General features: G+C 34.1%; 1 protein-coding gene across 3 annotated transcripts in view; it reads right to left on the reverse strand.

Moving 5' to 3' along the window:
* TTC37 (tetratricopeptide repeat domain 37) overlaps positions 1–26,376 on the reverse strand; it is an 82,745-nt gene that overhangs the window by 50,395 nt on the left and 5,974 nt on the right. For 2 of the 3 annotated variants that reach the window (XM_045566611.1, XM_045566612.1), the window contains exons 2-18: positions 26,204–26,271; positions 22,446–22,598; positions 20,999–21,089; positions 16,680–16,823; positions 15,290–15,381; positions 14,789–14,864; positions 14,126–14,266; positions 12,090–12,188; positions 11,864–11,972; positions 5,436–5,576; positions 4,435–4,536; positions 3,448–3,587; positions 2,502–2,588; positions 2,310–2,413; positions 1,689–1,815; positions 897–1,076; positions 452–576 (exon numbers count right to left, since the gene is read on the reverse strand). In XM_045566611.1, the coding sequence (XP_045422567.1) occupies positions 452–576; positions 897–1,076; positions 1,689–1,815; positions 2,310–2,413; positions 2,502–2,588; positions 3,448–3,587; positions 4,435–4,536; positions 5,436–5,576; positions 11,864–11,972; positions 12,090–12,188; positions 14,126–14,266; positions 14,789–14,864; positions 15,290–15,381; positions 16,680–16,823; positions 20,999–21,088 (1,757 nt within the window). In that variant the 5' untranslated portion in view covers position 21,089; positions 22,446–22,598; positions 26,204–26,271. The remainder of the gene's footprint in view (positions 1–451; positions 577–896; positions 1,077–1,688; positions 1,816–2,309; positions 2,414–2,501; positions 2,589–3,447; positions 3,588–4,434; positions 4,537–5,435; positions 5,577–11,863; positions 11,973–12,089; positions 12,189–14,125; positions 14,267–14,788; positions 14,865–15,289; positions 15,382–16,679; positions 16,824–20,998; positions 21,090–22,445; positions 22,599–26,203; positions 26,272–26,376) is intronic. The other variant, XM_045566610.1, reaches the window with a different exon arrangement.

Consider the following 26,376-nt stretch of genomic DNA (forward strand, 5'->3'; position numbering starts at 1 on the left):
CTTGATTCAAATATATTTTATATACCCTTAAGAATAGTTCATACCAAATGACTAAAATTGATTATATAGCAGCCATTCTAAAATGCCCTTCAAGCTGCCAAATGTCAAAACAATGCATGTCAGCAGGAAAACAACAAAGATATGTATCTCAGCTTTTCAATACTACTTCAATTTCTATTGAGAATCTACTATACATATGACATTATTAAGACCTGACTTCACTAGACTGGCTATATCTTCTCAACAACAGAACATCATTTAATCTATTTTTGCAATTCTACTGCCTTGCAGACAATAAATACCAATCAACCACAAATAAAATTTGTTATTTCTTCTCTCAAAATGCAACCTGCTAAGCGGCAATTTGTAAAGTTCATTTGGGTATATATGAAGTTTAATTTAAAGAACCATTATGTTGTCTAACATAGTTTAAATCTATAAGGTGCCTTACTCAGCCACTGCTTGAGAATGTTGACCAGCTTTCAAATAGTACAGTCCTCGCCTGAGCCAAGCCCATTTTGCTGTTCCAGCACTTGCCTTCTGAGTTACTGTTGTTAGGATGGCTAAGGCAGTTTCCTAATGATAAGAAAATGCTATTATTAGAGATACTAAATATCATAAAAATATGGAACACCCACATAAAGTACACAAATATATTTCATTTCCCACTTCTGATTTTTTAAACTTTTATCAGTATACACCAAACTACACTTTCAATAATAAATGATGAGAAAAGAAATTTTACTCTACTTATAAACAGAAGCAAAAATATTCTATTGCATCTATAACGAAAAATAAAAACTAATGCTAACTTTCAAGTATACATATGTAAAAATATTTTTATTTACATACTCAGGATTAAAAAACAAAAAGGCAAAAGTAGTTATTAGACACACCGTATCTTCAAGCTCCACACTTAGGTCAACTGCTGCAGCACCAGATTCCACGTCAGTGTCATCTAATTCAAAAGCTTTCCTATAACATCCACGGGCTCTGTTTTTATCTCCCACTACATCTCTGTAATAATGACCCAAATAGCAGAATACTTTGCCCATATATGTATCCAGTCTTGCAGCCTTTGAAATAAATATTGATAATAACAGAATATTAGAAGTTTATTTGCACAAATATCTTTAAAAACACAAAGGATAAATATACAGATTAAAAAAACAATTTTATTAAATATACAAAAATATGCCAAAACATCCTTTAATATAAGATTTAAAACAGACATGAAAGCTGGTCCTCACTGTTTATATAAAATAAACAGAAGTAAAAAAACATTATTTCTTTGGTAAAAGAAATATGAAATTAGAACTATTACTAATCTGCTCTAAGTCAAGATAATAATGTAAGACTTATAGATGTTAAACATTCAAAAAAATAAGTTAAACATCTAGACTTGTGTACCTATAAAACTACAGTGGACATTACCTAAAAACAGTATTGTTTTCCAGAGATAATTCTGCATCACTTTTTGTAACACATATTTCTTAAAAAGTAACTTTTACATTTTATGGTTTAATTTTTTCCTTCAAAACCCACATAACACCCTTGCAAAACCTTATGTGTGAGAGATAAACCACAAAAAGCAGTTAAGAGTACTTTTAAATAACTAACATATAATTATTATTTACAATTTTAAAATGCCATTTCAACTAAGAATTGAATAGTGGCACTTGTTTTACCTTCAGAAAGTGGGTAAGAGCCTTGGTTTTATCTTTTCTTGTCTCTTCACCCATAAACCAGTATGTTAACCCAAGTTGGTATTGATATTCAGCAACTTCAGCATCTTTCTCAAGTGCTCTCTGAAAACTAAGTCAACAAAAGGGAGTAAAAAGGAATACTAATATAAATACATACACACTATATATATATTTACTCCTATAGAAAATATAGGAGACTCCTAGTTCAAACAAAGTTTGAGTGATTCAAGGATGCCAAATTAAAAACAAGTCATTACTTTAGGATTAGATTAATGAGAAAAGATAATTTGTTTTTGAAGAGAAGCTTAAAAAAGCACAATGGCCTTTTAGGACTACCATGTGCTAAATGTTCAGAGCATATACCAAACATTACATCTGCTTACTGAATATTATGATAAGCTAATTAGATTTGAAGCCCATCATAGATTTTTTTATAGTTACCATGCTACATGCTAAAGACATTTCTTAAAAATATAAGACTTACAGTCTACAAAGATCAAATTTATACAAAATCAGATCTTTATCAAGCCCATTCATGTTGAATTTTTGAAAAATACGATAAACTAATGTGACTGGATCTGTGAGGAATCTATATACTCTTACCATTTTTCTGCTTGTAGATAGTCCTTTTTGGTAAAATGAATCAATCCCTCGAGGGCATGAGCTTCAGCTAGGTCAGGGTAAGAAGAGAGAAGGTCTTCCACAATCTGTAAAGTAGATACCTGTCAATCCCATATCCAAACAAAAATGACTTTCAACTTTTAAAAATTGCTCAGTTTGAATTAAAAAACCAACCTTTGTAGCTTCATCTAATGAGCCTTTGTTCACATAGGCCAAGCTTTTAAGAACCAAAAGTCCAGGGATATTATCTGCATCAGAAACCTAGAAAATAATTGTAAAGAATTGCTATAAATCTTCAACACAACCACAGCAATGTTTGCTTTAATTAAAGAATGACCATAGAAGGACAGGATCCTAATAGAATAAAGACATAGAGGTCCTGATTTCTATCACTACTAATACTTTCATTGTTTGTAACCTTTTTTATTGGGAAAATTTCAAACACATAAAAAAAAATTAGAGAGACTAGTATAATAAACCCACAGACACCCATCATCAAGCTACAAAATTATAAAACTCAAAGATAATCTTTCCTCATCTACACCTGTACCCATTTTACCACACCCCTGCTCAGATTATTTTGAAACAAATCCTAGTTATTATAACTTTTTATCTATATTAATATTTCAATTACATTTTTTCAGTAGGAATTTCAAATTGCCTGAACCAAAAACATTAAGAAATCAGTTTCATTCTTAAATAATCTTTCTTTGAATGAAACACATAAACAACATTCTCTACCATGAAGCTATTATTCTAATGTCCTTAATTATTCTTGTCAATAGCAAAACATTTCCTGGAAGAAAAAAGTTAGAATCCCCATTAATAATATTCAAATAGTAATAACCTAAGAAGGCAAAAAGAAAAGAATAAAAGCTAGAACTAAAAAAAGGAATTGCCTCATGTGAAGAGCCCTGTGAGTACTTAACCAAGAGGCAAACAAAATAACTTGAGGAGTTTCCAAGTGTGTGAATGATTTAAAAAAGTGAAGATATGGTGAATTCATACCTCCAACACAAAATTTGTATAAGAAAATATTTGTGGTAGGGAGAGAATGGTTGCTGCCTTGTTGATGTGAAACTAATTAAAGTTGAACGGAAAAACACAATGGTAAGACCACCTGATCAAGAGTTCGAAGTGCTTCCTCTGAAGATTCATAATCTAAGAGTTTAATCAAAGCTTCTGCTTTCAAACGAAGACAAAGATTCTTCTGATGAAGACTGCTACCAGACACACCCAGATTATCTATGTTCTTCAGAGCTGACAAAATTAAGGACATCTGAATGAAGATGATCATATCACTTCACTTTTTTTTCTTTTTAAGAATGACATACCATAAACTGCAGATACAATAAGCATAAATTTCCAAAACAATATACATGAAGAATAATTCAAAGCTAAATATAAATTCTTCCCTGAATTCTATATGGAAAGATCTGAATTTAAAACAGAACATATCTGAATTTAAAACCTCTATCCTCACATAACACATAATAAAACTGAACATACTGAAACACAACAATGGCTATCTATATCTGCTACATAATAAAGGTTAGCACCTAGCCAAAGCCATCTATAACAAACATAAGAAATTCAGGATACTGGAAGAGGAAAGAAGCTGAATTTAGAATGAACCAAGGTGAACCGTTTCTCAGTTACAGCAGATAGCCTCCCAGATGGGGTCAGGCACAGTGAATCACTTTTTATGATTTCCTATCCCCACACTCACCCCATCACATTCAAATAGGCTCCAAGATGCTTAAGCATTCCCTTGTCTACATCAGAGAAATTAAGAACCCATGAAAGTCCCGGACATACCAGAAACTTCCTTGTTACAAAGACAGAATACCTCTACCCAAGCCTAAACTGACAAAATTTACAAATGCAAGAAACCTTTGATAAACACTTATTGTCAGTCTAAAATTAAATACACTAGTAGACATGCACACAGACTTGACATTTATTTAACCTCAATAAAATTTAAATTAGCAATTTATAATACAAAACATACCACCTGGGTTTTTAAAACCACTATCTTTCTCCTTTAAGATGAAAACAAACAGGTTTGGCCACCTTTATGTGTCAACCCAAAAGATGTCAAAAATACCTTGACTGCATGAAAAAACAGCTTCTTTAGGTCTATGCATTTTGACTTGGGCTTCTGCTAGATGATACCATCCAGTTGTGCATAGGGGGCTTTCTTTTAACCCTGAAAGGATAAAAACGACCAAAAAAACAAACAAACAAAAAAAAAACCAAGGTTTCCGTGATTACTTAAATAAATGGCACCATCATGTACTCTCCAAATCAGACTCTACCCCTCTTCTCATCTCTCATATTTTATAAGTCACAAAGTCACACTGATTCCCCCCATCTATTTCTCTACATGTTTTTCTCCACCTCTATCACTTCAGTTCAGACCACCACCACCTTTACCCCAGATAACTGTAAGTGCTTGCCACCTACTACAATGCATTCTCTACACCGTAGCCAGAATATTTCTAAAAATACAAATCAGATTATAAAATTCCTCTCATTAAAACCTTTCACTGACTCCCCACTGCCCTCAGTCTAATGTGCAAACTCCTTAACAAGGCTTGCAAGACCCCTCTATAACCTCACTTTTTGCCCTTTCCTGTATATATACTTCATTTTCAAATCTTAGTGAACTACCTACAGTTCCCTGAACAACAGTTTTCCTCTTACCTCAGGCTACTTCACAGATTCATCTCTAGGCCTAAAGTGCTCCTCCCATCCCCTTCATCCATCTGCCTGGCTTGTATTTGTCATTCAGATCTCAACTGAAATGTAGGTTCTTCCAGAAACATCATACCTGGTAAGACTAAGTTAAAGCCATCCCAAGACTTATATATATAATTTATATATATATATATCCCCATTTAACAAATGTAAACACTGAGACATAAAAAGTTTCAATTAGTGAATGACAGAGTTGGAATTCAAACCTAGGAAGACTCCAGGGAACATAGGTATGTTTTTTCCCTTCCATCATAGATATATGTTCCTCAAGGAAAGGCTCAAAGACAAATGCCTACTGACTGAGTAGCAATTACAACTTATGTTACCTGCTATCCACTGTACATTTACCTTCTGTTAGGTTCCTAACAGCATCTTCATACTTTTTGTCTTGCAATGCTTTAACACCTAAGCCAATGAGGCCTGGACCACTTTTTGGATCCATTTCCACCAGTCTACAACAAAACTGCTGTCCTTCATCAGTAAGACTTCCTGGAATTAAGAGAAAACATTATTAGCATATATATACCAAGCTTCTAAGTGCCAGAATCTACACACTTAAATCTCAAAAGCTATCTTATACACCCTTCACTACATACTGATTCCAGGAATTCAAAACTTGAATGGCCCAGCAAATGCAGAAAATATTAACATTAAAAAATTATGCACTTCCATCTTCTTAAATATTGGAAATAGAAACAACTTTATCCAGACACTGAATCTGAAGTTATACTCAAGGGTTTTAAACAAGAAACCTACTGCTACTGGCCAGTAGGCTAAGCCAGATAGCCTACTGCTTGCCAGGTCCCTCTTTCCTATGCAGCAGTAACAGTCTTGGTTGTTAACTGAAGGAGGCCCTGCAAAAATGAGTATCTTCATCAATTTCCCTCCCTAGGCAACCCTGAACATGGCAGCCAGATCCAGTGGACTCTTCTAGCATCCTAGGATCACTGAATGCTGGAAGATCTATTCATTGGGACACCGTACAAAGACTTAGTCACAGTCTTCTTACGTTTACAAGCTCAGTAGCACATTTCCATGTTTTTCTAGAACTATCTTTTTCTATATAAGTTAACAGTTAAGCTTATGAAATCATCACCCAATGCCTACATTTATTTTCAAATTTATTTTGGTAAAATAATTTAGTTTAGAAAACATTGTATATTTTGTTCTATTTCTATTTTCTCCAACCTCAATGTTATGATTTCCATTCCCAGAAAAGCATAAAAACAAATTAAAAATGTGATTTCTGTTTTTTGAATAAACTGTGAATAGCATTTACCAATTTAATAAATTGTCTAATCACACAGGAAAATTCTTTAAAAGTAATTAAGACTGATTACAACTTGAAGCAATAAATGTGCGGAGTAATTTATCTGAATAAAAAACCTGATGTTTTAATATCTATATAGAACATATACCCCTAAACCACATGTGGAACCACTGTCTCAGTCATAGATGTCAAAAGTAAATTACTTGCATATCATTAATTTACATATTTCAAATCTTTCAAAACCAGATGCAAATCAATGTATAATCCATAAGTAACATGTCATATTCTGCTTTAGAAATCTAAAAATAGCACCAAAAAAATAAAAAAATTCATAATTGCTAAAGAATTAAAACTTCAGTACTATTTGGGAAAATATAAAAACAAATTGAAAGAAATACTATTTTGATTAGTAAACCAATAAAGAAGACACAAGCCTGCTACTATTAATGTTATGCTTCCAGGCATGAATTTCCTTCTGTCAATATGTTCTCACTATTGCTTCCATAAATATGAATTCCAAGAACAGATGTGCCTAGTTTCATACATCTTATTTCCTCCCAAGCAAACCAGTGGCTTTTCCCCTTTCTATCCACTATTGTTTAAACTAGACATTGTCTACATTAGGCATCAGAATCCCCTGGACGAACTGTTGAAACACAGTATGCTGAGCCCTATCCCTAAAGTTACTGACGCAGTAGGTCTGATGTTAGACCTGAGAATTTGCATTTCTAACAAGTTTTCAGGTGATGCTTATACTACTGGTCCAGAAATCACATTTTAAGAACCAAAGGTCTACAGTATTTGCTAATACTATATACCACCTTTATTATTCGTCTATATATACCCTGCCTTTGTTGCCTCTGTAGCTAATTGGTAACCTCTGGAAAGTAGAGATTAGCATGGTATTTTATATATGGTAGGTGTTCATTAAATATGATGATGATCCTTGAAAAATATGATCATAAATTTATGTTCAAAAAGGCCTTTAGTCTGTTAATGGGTAATGGCTGATAATTACTATAAAAAATTTAAAATCTTTACCATCTTAAAAAAGAAAAAAAAATAGCTATTAGAATTTTACCTTCAATCTCTACCCATCTGAGTCAAAATTCTCTTCCTCCATGGAAACATAATTCATGACAGACTATCTTAACTACATAAACTGCCCTTGTTACAGAAAACACATCTGGGATGAAGAGAGAAGTCAATCATGCATCTCATCTCTCCAATGATCATTCATATGCAGAGTCTCTAAAACTCCACACAGGTAAGCAAAGTGTGGGTAGGTGCATGAAAACAATTTCCAAAAGCCTGAGATAAACACAAACAACTTTTAAAGCAAGGTAAACCTTCCTAACATATTTCCTTTGCTAAAGCCTGGGAGCACAATTATAAAAATGAAATTAGATTTGGGAAGACTGTGTTCATTTTTAGCCCTGGGTAACATTCTCTACATATGACCAAGTGTTGCTTAGAAGAATTTTCTATAGTGTTCCTGAAATCTAGCAACAGTGATAACAACACTAAGATCCCTGTGTAAAGAGACAGGAAGTATTCAACTGCCAATCCTCTTCTCCATACTAATTCTTACGGAGAATACTAAATACTTCAGTGGAGGATAAAAGCAGAGAGGAAATAAGAGTTCATTGCATTTATTTAACTTACCTGCCCTCTTTAACATTTAAAGGATTCTAGGGTTCCAGATTTAATGACTTTAAAAGAGCTTGACAATATTATTTTTATTTCTCAAAAAGTCAAGCTAGACGTGGGGCTGATGAATGCCAAAACTCCAAGGGTAAAGAGTATTCTGAGGAGGTCCAGGTTGGATGCTAAGTAATAAGAATGGAATTGTTCCTTAAAGTTTACTACAAAAAAAGGTAAGGTTTTTTTTAAATAATTAATTCATCCCTGACATCCTAAAGAAACTGATAAATACTATAGAATTTTTCTTTTAAATAAACATAGTTGGGAGGAAAAAATATACAATTTCATGGCATTTATGTCTTTACTTTCACCTGGATTTTCTAATAGTTCTAGAGCACAAAATCTTAAAGAAACTGTTTCTGCTTGAATTTGAAGAACCAACCTTTCTCATCCTCCCCCATTTCAACAACAAAACAAAATAATTCAAAAAGGTCATTTAGCATGAAAAAAACATTTCAACAGATGACAACTGTGAAAGCCATTATTTGTTACATGAAGCTTTAAAAACTGAGTCATACTGAAAACGAATCTTCAAGTCTCAACAGGAAAAGCAGGACAAAAGAGATTGAAATATATTTGTCCTTAGTTGAAGAGAACCCAGTGATTAACTGCTGTAAAGTAGCAAATTTTGCAGATACTGAAGAACTTTGGGGGAGGGAGGGTCAGACTTTAGAAACCTTACAGATCTTTCAGAAGTTCTTAATACACAGAAAGTTTGGTTTAGAGGAGCAAAGAAAAAAAAAAGTATTCTGCATTAACTATTAAACTTCCACTCCCAGAATAATTTTACCTTTGGAATGTACCTAAACCTGAACTACTCAATTCTGCAACTTCTTGCAACCAGCAATTCAGAGGGGTAAGAACACTTCCTTAGTTTTACCATTTGTGTAAATATTTACCTATTTACTCCTTTTTGCATGACACAGACCTCCCTTTCTTTCAATTCTGCACAATAACCATCTCCAAAGCCTCTTCAAAAATGATTTTTTTCATTTAACGCAACATAACTTCTAATCAATCAATATAATCCCTCCACTATCTCTTATGAGAGGACTGTTGACTACAGAATTTATGTGCAAACTATTTGTTTATCCTATTTTTCTATTATTCTGTAGGCTTTTTGGAATATAAGATCCATTTTTACTTAACAAATCCACATAATAGGTATATTTATGCTTATTGAGAAAGCATTCCATCAGTCCTTAAAAAGAAATTCCAAAGTATTCACTTGTGCCATGTGGCATGTGAGCAGGCCAACACTGAGGCACAAACCATTAATAGTTGAACAGAACCAGACAGAAAAGACTGAACACCAGACATTAATTTCCCAATAGAATTGTATAATAACAGCAGAAAAAGAGATGGAGGGATGGGTATCAGAGGCCATACAATAACGAAAATTAGCCCATTTATCTTTGGAGCACATTGAGTTTTGTGCTAAAATGTGAAGAAACTGAGTGATTTTGGAACCAAGCTTACTATCAGAGAAAAAAGAAGCAAAAAAACCTTCTAAGTATGCTCCTTGTGCTGAAAGTCTCTTAGTGTTCCTCATCCTCCTTGGCCTAACTAGCCCTTTCTTCTTGGAATGCTCTTGCCAGGCAACACTACTGCAATTCTTCTCTTCCCCCTCTAAAAGCTTACTATCCCTTCACATGCTTCACTTTCTCCTCCTCTCCCCTTAAGGCAGTTAGTCAAGTCCCTGGATTGCTTTTCTTTTTATACCTACTAAGGTACCTATTCTTACCTCATCATTGTAATCCAAGTTCCAATTCAATCACTTTGATTAAAAAAGATTGCCTTAATAAAGGCCTCCTAATCATAAAATCAGTTGCTGATCTGTCACGACAGACCATAATAATCTTTCTGAAATGTTCTTTCACTGTGTTTTGTGTTGCTTCCTGTCAGAGTCCCCCACCTTCATCTCTGACTTCTCCCCTTCTGTGTCCTCCACTTCCTCTTTTCCTCTTCTCCCTCCCTTTCCTTTCAAGCCAGCCAGCATTGCCAATGTACATTTCTCAGTCTTTTCTCCTTCAGTCCTCCTCTGATGTCATCTACTCCACTCCACTTTCACCTACATGCAAATGACTTCCAAACAATATGTCTAGCCTTAGCATCAATCTCTCATCTGCAAACCACCATGGGCATTTCCCTTTGACTGCCCATTAACATCTCCTCTTAACAACTTACCTTTCATACAAACCATCATGCCTTACTGGGCCAACTTTTGAGGAGAGGTGAATGTTAAAATTGATTTTTCCCTCCCTTTACCTCTAAGAAGTCACTTTTGTTCTTTTCATTCATCTGTTCCTTTCTATCACCAGTATCATACTCCTAGTTCATTCATTCCTATCATCACTTAGTCTACTCAATCTAGCCTATCTTCTATACAATCTACCCTGCACATCATGTTAATTTAAGACTTTATACTTCCTAAATCCATTCACTATGATACTTTTTATGTTTTCTTTTCTCCTGGTAGTGAAAAGTGCTTCTGTAAGTCTATCTTTGACTCAGTTAATGTAAAAAAAAAGAGAATCTACTTACATGCCACCAAAAAAATCCAGGACCGAAGGCAACAGCATTTTTGTTTTTATTCAGATACCCACCCCCCAAAAAAGTACAAGTAGGACTTATAAAGAATAGCTAAAGTGGAAAGAATCAAAATAGGTGCAATAGTCATTTTCCACCAGGAATTTTCCCTCAGTTATCTCTAGCAGTAGTTTTCGATCATTTTTCTACTATGACACATGTGAGGGTCATTCACATACAAAGCATTCCCAAGCATATGCTCATTTAGCAACCAAGTGAAAAAAAAATTAAATGGATTAGTGAAGTTCTGCAATAATTTACAATCACTACCACAAGTGATTGTAAATTAGTGTATGTACTATTATTTCTATTTCAGTGACTGATTTCTATGAACTTCTTCATCTCAAATGAATATAGGCATGCACAGGAGTGATATTCAAATTATTTAAAAAGTAATCTATTTAGCACAGACGCTGACAAAAAGGACAGAAGCTGGTGAGTAAAACCAATATGGCCAGCCTCTTGTAAACTGCCTGAATACCAGACTTGGACACAAGACATCCATAGCTACAGGTTTGCCAACTCCTAGAAAGCTAGTTGTCATCATTTCTCTCCTCCCCCAAAGAAACTACATGAAGATGCAGTAACATAAAGTATACACAGCAACATACTCTCCAACATGAAGATGTTCTATTTCATTAAAAACGGTCATTCACAAACTTCATTACTTTGTAATATTACAGTATTCGTAACAGTGTACTTGTGACACTATGACATAACATCAACACTGAGAAAGTTAAACTTTCCTAAAATCCTTTTCATAATATTTGTGGCCCCATGTAATACAGTCCAACTTGTTTAGTCAAAATATACCTTAGTTATTCCCTCCACTATTGCAAACAAACCTATTTTACTATTCCCAAAGAATGCATCTAGCTCCACACCTTTGCTCATGCCATCACCTTTCACCTCCTCCTGTTTACCTAATATCTATGGAAATTTCAAGAGCCCCCTCCTCAATTTCCACCATCAAAAAGACTTCACTGATCAACAATGAATTCAATAACTCATAATTCCTATCACTGTACTTCCCTACATCTATTAGCCTTTTTGTGTACATAAAGACTACATATTGTACTTCCTTTTATATCCAGAAACACTGAAACAATACCTTACACATGGAAGGCATTAAAACACTTTCTGATTGATAGCAGCATCACTCCCACACAATCACACACCTCTAGGACACACAATACGATAAATAAGAAATTACCTGATTCAATTAAATGCAAACAAAGCACTTCTAATGGATACTGTACAGTGGGATAGATGTTTATCATTCCTTCACAGGCCTTCTTCAGCCTAGCAGTCTCATGAGGAAACTTGAAAATATAAAAGCAAAATAAACTAAATTCCAGTCATAGTAAAATGTATTTGTGAGCACTTTCCCAATGAGAAATAGATAACAGTCATATTAGAGATTTAAAAAATCAACTTACTTTGGATAAACACTGAATGAAATGCCTATAAAGTACTTGGTGATCTTCACTAGGAATCTTATCTGATAAGTCCAGTGCATTCTCAAAAGCAGTTAAAAGCTGAAATGAACAAAAAAGCTATCATCTGTAGTATATTTAAATAACAAAGTTGAATGTATAAGACTCCCTTATACAAACTGTACCTTTAACTAGACCCTGACAATTTCAATGAGGAAAAAAATGTATATGTAAATTTTGGAGTGCATTCTAACTCCAATTGGCCATTACACTGCACTGAACTAGTAAGTGACAATATAAATTTAACAACATAAATTTAACAAAACATTCTTCTAAGTGCTTGCTGTTGCCTACAAAATAGTCAAACAGAATATAGTCTTAAATGCTAGTATAGATGCTATTGCTCACATCATTTTTAAAACATCTCTTCTGAGATCACTAGCATATGCTCTGAAACATCTTCAATGGTAGTAAATCTTCAACCTTTAAAAAAAATTTTTATGAAACTGAGTTATACTTTTGGTAAAAGAAAAACAGATATGATGGAACTATAATGAAATCACTTCTTTTATGCAGTATTAACCGACTTTGAAGGAAATTCCAAAAGAGGCTTTCTAAGTATTTCTTGAGCAAGAACAATAATAGTAGAATCCAAGGCAAGCACTTTTAAGTACTTCATACCATTCATTTGGTTACATGTCCTTCATTTTTAAAATGAATATTCATTACTTAACAAAAATACATAATACCTCAAATTTTCTTTGGAAAGTATGCTATAAAGTCTACATAAATATGTAAAATTTTACTGCTCTGATAAAGTTAACGATATCTCAAAGAAGGAAACTTAGATTCAGTCTAACATAACAGGTTTTTTAAAATAGTAATAAAATTATTTCAAATGAAAAACAGACGACACATCTTTTCTGAACACTCAGTACTCGAGGTGATAATAAACCACCCAAAAGCCTTTTTAACCTATTCTTAACAGTTAGAAATCAATTCTTAAAATTATAAGTAATTCTCTTTCATGGATAAGTGTAGTATAGACAATCCAAAAAGGCATTTTATTCATCTTGGTATTGTTAGATATTCTGATAATCTATACTATTTTATGGAAAATAATAAAGCTATATTATAATGGTATGATTTAAGAGAAGTTAGCAAACTACCTAAGTTTGTCACTGTTTAATTTTTTCTACAACTGAATAGATAAACCACGTTATCACACAAATAGAAATCTTATTCTCACATTTTTATCCCCAGCTCCTAGGACACTGCCTGTAGTAGGTGTTCAATAAATATTTTCTGAATAAAAGAACAAATTAATGAGTGAACAAATGAACAAACAAAAAAATGAACTTCCCATCCTATATAGAACCTATAATTGTTTAGGTTTAAAAATTCCATTCGATTTAGTGTACACTGGGTAGCTATTTACTATCATAAGAACTTAAGCTGACTTTTACACTTATCAATTAAAAAAAGAATAAGAGACATTTTCCAATTATGGTTCAAAATCAGTGTTTTTACTGTCTTTTAAAATGAGTTTCAATTACCCAAAAATATGCTCACCTAAAAGGAACATATTCTAGGTATAAATATTCTAAATATTAAATATAAATACTCTAGTGGAATTGTTAAATCTCAAAGTTATTCATTATTTGTAGATCATAAGTGTAAAAAAACACACTTTTAAAGTATAAATTTTTAGAAATTACAGTAGTTTTGTGAAACATAGTTTTAGTTTCTTTTATACAGTGGTTAAACTACTCCTTTATCATGGATTCTTATGAATACAGGGAATGAAATTCTGATACCTTGACTACCAATTCCACTCCATCTAGACTTTGTGTAAGACTGCAGACCAATAATTCTGACTTAATTAGGAAGAGCCTCTATCAATTTAAAATTGTACCTTTATAAAATACCTAATCTGATATACAGTACTCTTCTGTATTATTTCATTATGTTTCAAATTTCTAAATTCAATTAAATGATCAATTCTCATGAACAAACTTGAGGAATAAATGAGTCAATACCAATTGCTGAGTTTCATTATTCTGATCCTCAGTACTCTCAGCCAGCAACTGAGTCAATTTCCTCCATAGTTGATGAAGCTCTTGGTTGTCTGCACCTTCTTCCTGCCGTGTCTTTATCAATTTGTGCCACGTTCGAGCCACCTATTTGAAAAGGAGATTTAAAATGATTATTTTTTTAAATGTTAAAAATGCCAATAAAAATGTAAAATTTACAAATATTTTTCATCTGTTAATACACAAAAATTGCAAAAGCACAGAACCTCATCTATTATAAACTCCATAAAAATAAGTTGATTAGGCAAATCCACACAGCCCTTATATTAGAAGTATGACTGAGATACCAGAGTATTTACAAGAATGATGATAACATGCCCCAATTCCCATAACTTGTACCATCAGCTATGGAGACACCACAAATGGGCCACTAAGTTCTGCAGATGACACTTTTACTTATTTATACCCTGGTTTAGAAGTTATGATACCTTAAATCTGAATTCTAATATGTATTGTTTTCAAAGCTCTGTAATTTGTATTATCTCTTAAATTCTTTCAATATCATACTACATATTAATTTTTACTTTTCTGTTAAGCTAAATGAAAGCTTTTCTTCTAATAATGGCTTGATTAAAAGAAGTCTAGGAACCCAGAAAATCATTCACCAACCTCTAGGTGTTTCTTTTCTTGGTAATACAGATCCACAAGTTTCTTACAGACATCACACCACTTCTGTTTGTCAACACTTAGGAAAAAAAATGGATTTTGAATCTGATTAATGAAAACAACTAAGGACTTAAAACACTAAAATTGAAATATCCCAATAATATTGTCAGGTACTATTTTAAATTAGAACATACCATATCTTGTTTAACATTATAGTAAAAAGTATGTAAAATGAGCTCCTTGTAAAAAAGAAAAGGTTTAAGAAATATTATCTTCCATTATATTGACTGAAAATAATATCAAAGTTCCAAAATTAGTCCATCCTCTTACTATTAGTGTTTTGATTCTATTTCAATCACAATTGAGAGATTCTGTCACAAACATTTGAAAGAAAAATGCTTCCCAATTCCCAGTAAATGTTTGCAGTATTTCCGTATGATTTTTAATCAGTTTATTCTAATTCAAGCTTTCAAAGAAACTGGTCTTTCACCATAAATTCATTACCTTTCATAAAGATCCAGAAGCTTTTGGTAAACACCAGGTAAGTCATCCTTAGCATTTATGTGATTGCATTTCTCATACAAGCTTGCTAACCCCTAAAAGAGGAAGTAGTAATGATTATTCTTTCCAAAACATTGGATGTTCCCACATTCATTTATTTTGCTAAATAATGGAACAATCTATTCAGATTATTTGTGATAAAAGATTACTATAATTTACAGATGGAATGATATGTCTAGGACTGGCCTCCAATTGGGGGTAGGAGGGAATAGGTAAAGTGAATGTTTGTTGAATCTGGGTGACAGGTAGAAAGGGGTTCGTTACACCATTCTCTTTAGTTTTGAAAATACAGTTGAAGTGTTTCACAATAAAAAACATTTTTAGTGGTTATTCTACAATCTTACCCTCTAAGACATTACCATGGGACACTCCTTTTTTAAAATTTCAGCATGTTTTTTAAACAGCTTTATTGAGGTGTCATTGATATATAAAATTGTACATATTTAAGGTATACACCTTGATGTTTTGATATATGTATACGTTGTGAAATGACCACCACTGTAGAGATAGTTAGCATATCCATTATCTCTACCTATCTACCATAGTGTGGGTGTGGGCATGGGGAGAAGATTGAATTTTAAGACCTATTCTATATGACACTACTTTTATGATATTGTCGGACAAAAAAAAATCCAAATAGTCTGTGAAAATTATCATTTTTGCTTCAAAGAAAGATCAGAGATCCTAAACCAATCAGCTTATCATAAAAGCTGCCATTTCTCCAGGTGTGTTGCCAGATATCCTCTCTCAAGTGCTTATTCGTGTGAACCTGAGACAAACAGGTTCTCACTCTCCAGAGCCTACTACCTTCTATTAATCAGTTTCAAAGATGTGATTGAGATATGAAACAAATTAAAGTTATTAAATATAAAAAAGTTGGAGAATCCAACCAAAAAACATTAAGACCATTAAGTAAGAAAAAAGAATTTAACTTGTACTCAAAGATAGAAAACAGAACACTTTTATATTATTTTATTTTTAGAAAACATATTAATATACATTTCTTGTTCCTCATGTAAGCATAAAGAATATTTTTGATAAATCTTTATATGCATATATAATTAAGCTGGATGTTCATATAATTATTTCAATTTGAGTCCTCCTATTTAGAAATAATCCATTAGTTAGCACGTTAAACAGTAGTAAACAACATCCTTGGCACCACTTTTTTTTAAAACCAATTTTTAGGTTTAGAAGACCAATAAATTTAATTTTTTTCCTACACGGGGCAAATGTAGGTTTAAATGCATATTTTAATGTTCTTACCTATATTTTGAAAAACAAACAAAAAAAACTTTTCCCATAATATAAGGAAAAAAAATTTTCTACATACCTGCCAAGCTAGTAACTGGTCTGGCTCTAGTTCAGCAGCTTTCTTATAGGCACCCTGGGCCTGATCAGGTTGTTCTAGCTCAGCTGCGGCAACACCAATAAAAACCCAGGCATTATAGTTATTTTTCTCTTGTTTTAACACTGTCTGTTAAAAAAATTAAAAGAGTAAGTCGTTTAATTTTGGAAGTAAATGAACAAACAATAACAAAAAGGCAGTTTATTTAAGAGTCAGGAAATCTGTATCTACCACTAACTGAGTGGCCTTCAGAATACCACTTAACTTCTCTGGTTCAGTTTCCTCAGAGAAAGAGGGGGTTGGACAGTATCAGTGATTGTAGGGGGTTTGAAATACGAAGTATACTTTTAAAAAGCTACCCAAATAATCCTGACACCTTCATCAAATTCCTCTCTTGGCTCTTTGCGAATACTGGGTATAAAAACAACAGTAACTACCCAACCATTCCACCTGCCTCTACCGATGCTATTGATCATAACTCACAAAATTGTTCTCCATCTCATTTCACTTCGTCCAACTCTCTTATTTTCCTCCACCATGATAGTTTCCCCATATTAGACAGATGGATTTTTCACTGAAATTATAGGCTAGGAAAGTAGATTCACCTCAATGTGACTATATCAAATATGTTCAAAATAAATAGTGGTGATGAATGTTTAAACAACACTTGCCAACTGGAATAAAGATTATATGTAGAGATACTGCTTTCAGAAATAATAGTTACTTACTAAAGTAAAATAAAATAGCTTGAAACAGAAAGCAAGTATGTTCTACAGAAAGAAAAACATAACTAGTAGCTAAAATGAAATCTGCCTCTTAATAAGGTTGTACATATTGTAGAGAAAATAGGAACATTTCCAGGAGTTGAACCAGTCAGATTACTAGGCTTATGTGCATCCACATAACACTTCTAGCAATCTGTCACCAAAATACAACAGAAGTTCTATTCTATCTGTGAACATTGATTATACAAATTGGTCATTCTTGTCACATCCAACTAAATCAAGAGTTGAAGGGCCAGGAGGAAAAAGTACTCAGGGCACACAGCACCTGCTCTCCAAGAATTAAATTTTCCACAAGCCCAGCTGCTAAAACAGTCTGCTGTAACCCTAAGACCAGTTTTACCTAGTAACTGCAGAAATGACCTGCAGCTAAGACTGGTTTTACCTACTGCCATCACTCACCAATTAGAGCTTGCCAGCTCCCAAAAGCTTCTCTAGTATCAAGCTAGATTTGTTCTTTCAAAACAATACATAACATTTCTCCTTCTAATAAAAAACTCCTAAAGTTCTCTTTGTTCTTACAGACATACAAAAGACCACCCAGGCTGTGTGTATTCCCCAAATTGCAATTCTTGCTTCCCCAAACAAAATGTTAAATTTAGAGATTTGTCTCTACATTTTGACTTCAGCATACTCAATAATGCTGCCTCCTAAACCACAACTGTAACCAGCTCTATGAACAAATTTCAAAAACCCCTATATATTTTTTTTAATAATCCTCTCCCTTAACTACTTGACCTTTTGAGTTGTTTCCCAGAAATGGTAGATTTTCTGCAAGAAAAAGGAGCTGAGATTCTGAAGGCCCCTGGGTAGGTTTCCTGATTCCAACATTCACAATCCCCCCCACAACCTGCCCCCATGCAGGTAACCCCTCGTTAGTTACATCACAATCTGCCCCAAGGCATGTGGCCCCCTCCTTTAAAAGCCCATGATCTCTGTTAGTCTGAGAGACAGATTTAAGGCAGCTTCTCCCATTCTCCCAACAAGACATCTGTCATAATAAAAGATTCCTTTCTTCCTTGGCCATCCTCGTTGTCTCAATAATTGGATCTTTGTGCAATGATCAAGGGACCTAGACCAAATCCTTGCGGTTTCAATAACACAACAATGAGGTATCTAACAAAGTTAAGCTCTGAACACTGAGGCCTTATTAATGCTTATATTCCCAATACCAAGTACAATGGCTGGCACATAATTGCTGAACAAATGATAAATGCCATACTCAACCAACAATCAGTAAGTACTAAACGTCTGCCTGATGACCAGGTTTTCAGAATCTGAAACAGATTTTTAATGAAATAGTTACAACAATATGGTGAAAGCTGGTATGAGGTTCTGAGAGAACACAGAGAAAAAAGTACCTAACTCTGCACAAACCAGAGAAGGCCTCCCTGAAGGGATGCTCATACCAAGTTATAAAGCCCCACAGGTAGACAAAGTAATGATCTGACAAAACCACAGCAAATACACTAAGATGCAACGTTTCTTTATTAAAAAATTAATTGTCTCAATCAACATTCTGAATTACTACACATAAGTAATCAGGCATTTGTAACTGATTAGTTCTCCATTTGTGTTTTATAGTTGGTCTCTCCAGTATAAACTATGAGCCAATTGGTGGAATTTATATTTGAATTTTATAGAAAACCTACAGAAAGAAGATGGCTATGGTGCTGCTGTATATAATAATAGAAACAGACTCAGATGCACATTAGTTAAATAAGTCTCCCCTTCTTGCCATCTGACCCCAAACTGCCCCCTGTATGAATAGACTGCCCAGCTCTTCTATATCAGGATTAGTACTATCTTGGTCTCACAACCCTGCTGGGCTCAGTCACCTCTAGAAACCTAAACCTCACAGGGGCATCCTTTACCCCTAGACTCTCATCCTCATATTGCAGTGTATATACCCTAATCTTGCCCAATTCCCTCTCTACCATTCTCCTAAATTCTTCAGTGTGTCCTCTGGGCCTTCCAATCTGAATCAGCTAAGTTCCCTTCATATTTTCAACCTTTCTTTTAACTGCATCAAGTTCTGGCTCAACTAAAACTTGGCTAATTCCCCTATAGATCTTACATGCTGCAGCTGACTTCTTTTCTCTTGTATCCCACATACCACAGGACCAGGAAGTGAGAAAGATGTTCTCCTGGCTCACACTGTCACCTACATTCCTCTTCTGCCCCTCTCTCCTTGAAAAGCACCACTATCATTGAAGCTCAAGCCATCCAACTATAATACCAAAAATATCCTCCTTCTTGCTACCATCTACCAAACTCTTAGCAATATCCCTTTCCTTCAATGAAAATTTTGTACCCTTCTCCATCTTGATACCTGTATTTGTTCTAACATTCACGTTGATAGCCCATTGAACACTATGGCCTCTCAGTTACTTAACATTCACACTACTCAGCCATCCAAAATCTCAATTTCCAACAAGCTATGATTCTGCTCCTCTCCTATCCTCCGAGTTCAATTACTACAACAGTCCCAGGTAACAATTCTTTAAGCTCTGATATCTCCAATTTTTGATGCCACCCTCTTTTCCCACTACCTACCAGCCCATTTCTCATCCTTTCTTACCCAGCTTAGACTCCACGAGTAATCCATCACTATCATCACTCCCTTGTCATCACATGCTCAACTCCTTTGCCTCTTTCCTCTCACCTTTCTCACCATCCGTAGTTGAACCTCTTCATGCCCATCTCCAAATCTAAGAAGTGAATATGAAGGGAGAAAACTACAACTGAGTTCACTGATTTCATTTTAATAACTGGACACTTTAAATGGGCAACCACCAGGCCTGCCAATCTTTCCAATCCTTACTAAGTTTGTTTTCAATAAACAGCTATTTCATATCTTCTTTTGTCTCTAACCTCCTATACAAGTCCTCACCCAATCTTAGCTTATACTTCACCAAGAAAATAGAAGCCACTGGAGAAGAATGCTCTTACCTTCCCACCACCAAATCTACAAACCTGACACTGGATTTGCACCTATCTTCTCTCCTGCTAAGACTGAAGAAGAGTTAGAGCTCTGGGTCTCCTCATCTCTTACCTACGGATGACTTCACTCCTACCACTACCCTCTGTCTCTCCTGTGCATTCAATTTCTTCCTCCGAATGGAAACATTCCCATCATAATCCAAAGGAGCTTTAGAATCTTGATTTTCTCATCCACACACCAAATAGAATTAGAATGTCAACATACCATTAAAGAATGAAAACTTTAAGATACAGTAGCATTCCATTATACAACCATCAAAAGACACCTATGGTATATTCATGTTTTAAAAACTTGGCTTTGGTAAATTACCAATACAGAGAAAGACAAAATTAAGTGTGGCAGAAGTAGTTTATCCTACTAATTGGGGGTTAATAATTAGTTCAATCACTCTAATGGTTCTACTAAATGGCCTTAGCACTTTTGTTGTACTTGGAAAGTAAATAACTCTCATATTACAAATCAATAATGTTTATAAATGGATAACATACTTTTATTGTGGGAGAAAAAATATTGGTTACCTTACAATGTTTCAAAGCTTCTTTGTATTCTTTGTTTCTGATTGCATCTCTAGCACTTTTTAGAGCAGTCTTCACTTCCTTGCTGGACATTCTGTTAAGGCAAAAAGCCTGAGTGAACGTACAATAGTACCTACCTAGCTGTAATGGTTCCAATAAACTTAACCATCTGAAAAAGAAATCTGAAAAGGGAAAGATTGTCCCCAGAATACACACAGCTTATTCCCTTACCTCTTTGGATTTTTACCCAAATGTCCCTCCCTTAGCCACAGTATTTAAAATTTTCATTCCCCTACTCCCAAATACCTAATATTCCCTGAACTCTTCCCTTGCTTTATTTTTCTTCAAAGCACTTATCACTTCTAGGATACTATATATTCTACTTATTTATCATCTGTGTTCCAACCCCACCAGAATGTAGATTCCACGTAGGCAAGGATTTTGGGGGTTTTATTCCCACTGACTCATCCCCAAGGCCTAGTACCTGACAAATTATAGATGATCAATTAATATGTATTGAAACTGAGTTGTATTTGAACTACACTCACTCTCCATATATTTGGCTAAAACACAGATGATGTTATGGACCAGGATCCAAAACACATACCAATCTCAATTCAATTCTATACTAAGCAAGATCCAGTAAAATAAGCCCAAGTCACAGAGTAAAACACTAACACAAATAATTTCAGTAACTATGATGGGATGGAGGATAAGAAAGCATTCTGTTTTAATGCTAGTTTCTATAAAATATAAATCAGGATAGTAACTGTCTTCACAGTAAAGGATTATTATAAAATTGTCAGCTATACTTTCTTTAAAGAGAAATAAATGCAATGTTTAAATTTGAATGGAAGCAATGCATATACAAAAGAATTGTATACTAATTTCAGCCATAAAAAGATATTTTCATTTAATTTCACTTAATCTTAAGATATATTAATTTAATTTAAAATAAATTAGCATACTTTATATATAACTTATTGTGATTTACTAGTAAACAGTCAAATTCAATCACAATTCAATGTTGAAAAAAAAATTTGTATTTTCTGCCATCTCCATTTACTTTAATCTCATTAGTAAGTAAAACAAAGCTAGCTAAATATTAAGTAGTTACAGACTACAGATGTTCAAGGCAGCAAAATGAACTAAAAAGATGGATTATTAGCATAGTATACTGACAGTCCTTTATATCCCAAAAAAGCCTGACACAGAAGTACAAGGCCAAAGAAGTTTGTGAAACTAAAGATTAAAAAGATAATCCTTTTGACTTAAAAAATTTGGCATTCAAAATAATCTAAAAGTTAAGATACCATAAAATCAATTTATCTACAGCTAGAACCAGATTCCCCAAATAGGCAGAAAAATAACTCTTTTGCCTAGTTACAATAATTATATAATTTAAAGCAATATATTTCATATGCTCTTATTTTAGAAGCTACTACCTTACCTGAAATTATCTTGATATAAATTTATAGGTGAAAACTTCAGAAGGATTTTTTGCAGTCTACAAATCCTAATTGGAGTAGGTAACAAATTTCAATGCTAATTTCACATTAAATTTTCTCAAACCAGTTACCATCAGTAAAAAAAAACCTGCAGACTAAAAAGAAGAGAACATCAATGACGATGACAACAGATCTAGATCAACAAAAAGAGATGAAGACACACACTAAAGAGAAAAAAACAACAACAAAAAATTTTAAATAAAAAATAAGAGACACTCCAGTAAAAAATCAAAAGATTTCTAAGTTAAAAAAGAACAAACAAAAACAGTTTCAAGGTAAGACCAAATTAAAAACAAACAGAAGATACCAACCATTCCAGAAGAAAGAGTACCATCTCTCTACCACCCGATATTTAAGTGGGCACATTACAAACAAGGTAGAACCAATCAGAACTAAAACTACATGCAGCTCCCAAGCTACTCACTGCACATGACATAAAACAGAAAATAAGGTCCCCATTCTAAAGAACATAATCTAAACGAAGAGAAAGACCTAAGACATGTAAGTCATTAGAGAATCAAATGCTAAACTAAGGATAATGAATAAAAGTACAAGAGGAATTCAGAGAAGAAAAGGTATGGTGTGATATAATTAACAGCTACTAGATGAAGACAAGAAAAATTACTCTGGTCAGAGGCAATTGCACTAGCAAAGTGAGAGCGATAGGAATGAGTGTGGCAAGTATAGGAAAATGCAAAAAAAAAAAAACAGGCTGAAAGAATCAGAAGCGATTTATTAAAGAACAAAAATTAGGTTGGGTAGGTAAGAAAATTAGGTTGGGCAGAGCCTCAGATTACAGATCTTGAAAGTCGGACAGACAAATCTGGACTTAAATACCACAGCAAACAGGGAGCCATTAAAAATTCTAAGCAGGTTGTTTTTAAAGACCACTGTATTTTAAAGTTGAAGAAACAAACTCCATTTTCTCTTGGTAACCAATTCTAATACTCAGTATCCTTCCATGTCTGTACATCTCCATGCGTAATTATTAATACAATTTCTCATGCTGCAGTAGAATCCTCTGTTCTTCTCTTCCTATTCCTTCTTCATTTGATGCAACACTAGTATAACAGGCTAGCACTGAGGCATTCTCTCTTCACCCAGTGTGTATTTATATACGCGTGTATACATATATGGTTGCACATGTATATGAATACACACACATGCATACACACATGTATGTATGTGTATATAAGTTTCAAGAGGTTAATTTTTAAAATGACAATTGCCCCTTTCTAGCCCTGAAAACTACTACCTCTTTTTTTTTTTTTTAAGGCAAAAAGGAGAGGTTCATTAAACCTTCACAAACCTTTACTGAGGTCTAATCATCTACTAGGGACCATTCAAACCCATTTTCTTTCACAGAAAAAATTACTACCCAAAGTGATTCCATGTAACCCCATATTCCTTTATTTTGGATGCTTCTCTCAATTCTAAGCATTTCTAACACTTCAAAAAAGATCTAGCTGTATTGCAAATGTCTTTTTTTTTTTTTTTTTTAGAGATGGGGTCTTGTTCTGTCACCTAGGCTGGAATACAGTGGTTCACAGCTCACTGTAACCTCAAACTCCTAGAATCAAGCAATCCTCCTGCCTCAGCCTCCCAAGTAGCTGGGACTACAGGCATGTACCACCATGCCCAGCTAATTTTTTTTATTTTTTGTAGAGACAGGGTCTTACTCTGTTGCCCAGGCTGATCTCAAACTCCTGGCCTTAAGCAATCCTTCCACCTCAGCCTCCCAAAGTGCTGGACTTAAGCATGTTGAGCACCGCACCTGGCCCAAGTATCTTTAATATTCTTCTATGAAATCCTATTATACCTCTCCTCCCATTTTTGTCCTCAATCTCAACTGATTTTTTAAAACAGGAACATTCATTTTGTACACTTTCACTCAATGAAAGTTTTTCTACTACCAACCTGAAAGGTTTTTATCCAACACAAATTGAGCTTAAAAAGTAGCAACAACTGTACTTAATGAGGTTATTAGGCTATTAAGTATGAAATATCTGATTTCCTTAAGTACTAAGTTTGACAATTGATATCTCTGACATTTCACTTTGACACTTCTTTTTTTATTTTTATTCTGAAGGTACATCCTCATTCTTTCAAATGCCCGGTTTGGCTTGTGATTATCTTTCAAATTTTTTTTTTTTTGGCACAATTTTTGTGAAACCATGGATAAGTTAAAAATTCCTGTTATTTTCTAATATGAGCTCCATTGTGGAACCAATGCTGCACAGACAGTTCAAAATATCAATGAATGTTTGGGTAGGATGTGGCTAATGAATGCACAGTACATCGATGGTTTGAGAAGTTTCATTCTGGTGAGTTTAATCTTGAAAATGAGCCACATGGGCAACCTGAGACCAAGGTGGATAATGAAGAGCTGAAAGCTGTGTTGGAAACGAATCCATCTCAACCTAGGTATGAATTAGCAGCAAGGTTTGACATTACTATTCCAACAATATTGGACCATTTGAAAGAAATGGGCAAGGTAAAGAAGCTGGATACATTGGTACCGCATGAATTAAATGAGCATCAGAAGAGAAATTGTCTCGAAGCTTGCCTTTCTTTGATGTCACCACATAAAGGCGAACCATATCTACCCCAGATTGTTAAATGTGATGAAAAATGGATTCTTTTTGACAATCACAAGTGTTTGGCACAATGACTAGACAAAGATTATGTGCCAAAACACAGTCCAAAACCAAATATTCATCAAAAAAAGCTAATAGCAAAGGCAAAAGATGTAACCTAAACATTTGTACCCCTATAATACGCTGGGGGGGAAAAAAAGCTAATGGTGTCTGCTTAGTGGTCCAGCACCAGCATTACCCACTACAGCTTCAGGAAACCTGGTCAATCAGTGACAGCAAATGTCTACTGCAACCAATTGGACAAAATGGTAAGGATGCCTGTGATTAAGCAGCCGAGACTGGTCCATAGAGATAGACCAATCCTTTTGCAAGACAACGCTCAACCACATGTTGCACAAACAACACTGCTCAAACTACAGAAACTGGACTTGGAAACCCTCTGTTATACACCATATTCACCAGATCTTGCACCAACTACCACTTCTTCCAGGCTTTGGACCACTTCTTTGAAGGAAAAATATTCAATTCTCAACAAGCTGTGGAAAACACCTTTCCCAATTTAATCACCACTCACTCTCCAGGATTCTTTGCTGCTGGCAATAAACAAGCCACCATTAAGATGGCAAAACCATGTCAATAGTTTAGGTGCATACTTTGATTATGTGTACTGCTTCTTGTTTGAGATATAATAAACTTCTGATTTGAAATCAGACATTTCATATTTAATGACCTAATAGAAAGTGACACGCATGCCATAAACACAATATCCCTCAAAGCTAACAAATATAGGTAAATGAATTGATATGTCCTGCTGTCCCCAGTTGAAGATATAGAACCTTAAGCTATATTCCATCATGCTCATACAAAGATTCCACAAGCAAAAATAATAGTAATGATAATGACAATGGAAGCTAATTATAAGAAAGAAAAAAATGATACCTTTAAGTCTAATAACAAGTCTAAAGGTATTCTGTGATAACCCATGTAGTCTGATATAAAAAAGTCTATGCTATTAAATCTTTCTTCCTAAAGGAATTGGTAAAAACAACCATTAAGTAAAAATACACTCCAATTACTTATTATTTAGCATTCTAGACACTTACCTTTACCTATTATCACCACCTCCTTCTTTCTAAATTGAATTTCATATTGTTCCTTACCCGTTTTCCATCTAAATTAAACAAAAATATGAGACAGTCACATAAAAGGGATGACAACCATTACCCAAAACCTGAACTTTTTAACACATCAGTTCAATTCAATTTTCATAAATCAC

The sequence above is a fragment of the Lemur catta genome, chromosome 12, assembly GCF_020740605.2.
Source record: "Lemur catta isolate mLemCat1 chromosome 12, mLemCat1.pri, whole genome shotgun sequence".
NCBI lineage: Eukaryota > Metazoa > Chordata > Mammalia > Primates > Lemuridae > Lemur > Lemur catta.